This window comes from Nanorana parkeri, unplaced genomic scaffold (assembly GCF_000935625.1).
Source record: "Nanorana parkeri isolate BGI_ZX_2015 unplaced genomic scaffold, ASM93562v1 scaffold85, whole genome shotgun sequence".
Classification (NCBI taxonomy): Eukaryota; Metazoa; Chordata; class Amphibia; order Anura; family Dicroglossidae; genus Nanorana; species Nanorana parkeri.
The window spans coordinates 531,190-534,199 of record NW_017306353.1 but is presented as its reverse complement, the minus strand read 5'-3'; the positions used below and the strand labels follow the sequence as shown (position 1 = coordinate 534,199).

At 47.1% G+C, this 3,010-nt stretch overlaps 1 protein-coding gene across 3 annotated transcripts in view; it reads right to left on the bottom strand.

The window, feature by feature from the left end:
- The window catches only part of METTL26 (methyltransferase like 26), a 9,617-nt gene extending 6,661 nt beyond the window's left edge, over nt 1-2,956 (bottom strand). For 2 of the 3 annotated variants that reach the window (XM_018552350.1, XM_018552351.1), the window contains exons 1-2: nt 2,701-2,956; nt 926-1,085 (exon numbers count right to left, since the gene is read on the bottom strand). In XM_018552350.1, coding sequence (XP_018407852.1) covers nt 926-1,085; nt 2,701-2,897 — 357 coding nt within the window. In that variant the 5' untranslated portion in view covers nt 2,898-2,956. The remainder of the gene's footprint in view (nt 1-925; nt 1,086-2,700) is intronic. The other variant, XM_018552352.1, reaches the window with a different exon arrangement.
- Between the last annotated feature and the right edge of the window lie 54 nt (nt 2,957-3,010).

The following is a 3,010-nucleotide window of genomic DNA, read 5'->3' as shown; positions in this document are numbered from 1 at the left end:
ATAGGTGTGAAAGCCGGAGAGTGATTCTGTGTTTAAATGAATAATGAAGTTTGGCAATAAGTGGGGCTTGAGTAGGTTATCTAGAGTTGCCATACTGTTAAGAATCGAATGTCACCAGTAATGAACTGGGGCTTAGTGGGAACCCAGTTTGCCCAAGCCCACTCAAAACTGTGACTGGCACCCCCCTCCCAATCTGTTGGGGCAGGCACATTCCCTGCCTCGCAGCTTCACATCTGTATATGCGGAGAATATATGCTTCACATCGGTATGCGGAGAATGTCCTTGCTGCAACTGATTTGGCCAGGGTAGGGGGAAATGTCAGTTATAGCTTTCAGCGGGCTTGGGCGGACTCGGGTAAACTAGGTTTGCACCATGACCAGACTCATCTCTAGCTGTGAGTATTGATGAACTTGGGTATAAGAGATAAATAATTTGGATGGTACGCTCCTTGAAGGCAGGGACTTGTGTATGTAACGTATGTAAAGCACTGTGTAAATTGATGGTGCTTGATATAAACGCCTTTAATAAATAAAGCTTTTACAGAGATTGTACAATCAGCTTGTGACATGTATGGTCAACTCTAAATCTCACAACTAGTGATGAGCTGGGGCTTGGTGCAAACCCAGTTCCCCTAAGTCCACTCAAAACTGTTATCAACACCCCCTCCTCCTGGCCAAATCAGTGGTGGTAGTTGCAGGAAGGGCATTCCCTGCCCCTTTGTGACGTGTACCTCTGGGGCAAGGAATGCATCTGTCGCAACTGAATGGGCCTGGAGGAAGGGGGGTCGGTTAATGACATGGAACACGGAAGGAGAAGCAAAATCTTGGTGGGTCTGAGAATGACAATCTAATCACCCATAAGCCCCACACATGGCCAACCTTACTTTACAGAGGAAAGCCAAAAAAATATATATCAGTGCAGTGACCTTGGTGCAGCTTGGCTCGGTGATGTGAATCATGTTGATGCAGACTATGAGATGTAGAGAGTCTGGCGCTATTCCCCAAGTCTCCCAACTCAGAGAGGAGTCAAGAGTACGAGGCTGCTCCACATTGGCCAGAGATCCTTTACTGATGTATTCAGAGATGCTGCCGGGAGAGAGAGACAAGAGATGAAGGATGTAGAATATCAGATCAGTGATACATGAGATGGAATCTGATTGGCTGCTATCGGCAATACAGACAGACTTGTCATTGTGGAAGATGTATACAGCCTACCGATGGGAGTCCAGAATATTAGTTACTGCACCTGACCCATGTATTTGTGATGGCGGCCAGGTGTAGGACAATAAAGCTGGCATGCAAGAACTCACCCCGCACATGCCAACAGTAAAAAGGGCCAAGGATGAAGGCTCATTCACACCTATCCGATCTGTTGTGGTTCATTAATACAAACGCAGTATATTGTGCATTAAGGCAGCCCATTCATTTCTGTAACGCAAAGCACCAACCACATAATAGTCAGATACTGGGTGTTGCAATGCAGGCGCATTCATTGGAAACAAATGGCACTGTAACAGACCAGCCCTGTAGGATGCATTGTTGCGCAAACACGTGTACATTACCTTTAACAGCAAAGCCTCTCTGAAAACTGTATCGTGAAGTATGAATTCACCAAGAAGCATGCAGGACAAAGTGACAGGTTCTCTTGGATTACCACCCCTGCACCGTTCTTCTGTTGGAACCCTCAAAAACATTCAGCATTTCGGGTATGAGGGAACATTTTTTCCATTAAACTTTTTTATTGATTTAGCAAAAAGATGAGAAAAATTTAAAAAAATACAAAAAGAAAGAAAAAAAAAAAGGAAGAAATACAACCAACATGGGATACATTCCGCCAGACTTAGGCCACTTCACAGAGTATTGATAGTACAAAGCATCACATGACCAGTGAAATCAGCTACTATATTGTGACTGTAGATCATCCTGTGGTCAACCCAAAGTGTAACACACTGCCTCCTGAATATAGGTCTGTATGAGGGAACATTTTACCCTTTCCCCTGTTCTCAAGCAGCCACACCCCACATGTAAACACTGTCGCATAAGGTTGGAGAGCAGGTCAGTAACCTTGTATGAACTCAAAATGGAGCTTACACAGAGATGTGACAAATGGGGGAAGCTGCAAAGATGAGTATTAGTGGATGTGGGCATTCAAGAGAAACGGTCACTTCCCTAAATGGACAAAGAGACAGGTTCTCTTTAATACTGTCATTCCTTTACGGAAGCATCGCTGACCAACAACACTTCTAGGGTCATTATATTTGCAGCACACAGCAGACAGAGGACACAGCGTTACCACTGAACCCACCATAATTGTTGTCATTCATATCAGGTTCTGAAAAATCACAGCCATTAAAATGTGTCTAAAGCCAAAATGTTAGAAGAGTGGTGAGAGATTTCACTCATTTTAGAGAGATTTTCTATCACTTCCTGTTGTGCCTTCAGGACAGGAAGTTAAATTTCCCCAACAGGCCTCAGGCAGAAAACTGACTTTAACTCTCCTCTACTAATAATATTGGCGTCAGATATAAGTCAGCCCCAACAGTGAGGCCATTCAGGAGGGACAGTCAGAAGCTGTGGTCAGTGCAGAGACCATCAGTACTGCATGTCCCGCCATTTTTTGTCCACCGCACTTTAGAGGCACGTGACAGGTCCCCCTCTTGGTCCTCTGGGTCATGTGACCCCCTCCGGTCACATGACTTACCTCCGCAGGCAGCGCTGGTCCAGCTCAGAGGGGATCCAGCGCACGTTGGGCAGCGCCCGGGAGAAGTGGGCGGCGTGTTGCCCGGTGCCCGATGCCACCTCCAGCACTCGGACCACAGGGGCCGCCGGGTTCACATACTGCCGCAGCACCTGCAGGATTGACTCCTTATTCCTATCCGCCGCCGCGGCCACCAGCATCTTCCCGAGCTTCTCCGTCAGTCTGTGCGCCACCCTGATGGCGGGACTACAGCCCCCACAATCCCCCGGGGCCGCGTCTTAAAGGGGACCGGTCTATTCTGCACAGACTAGTA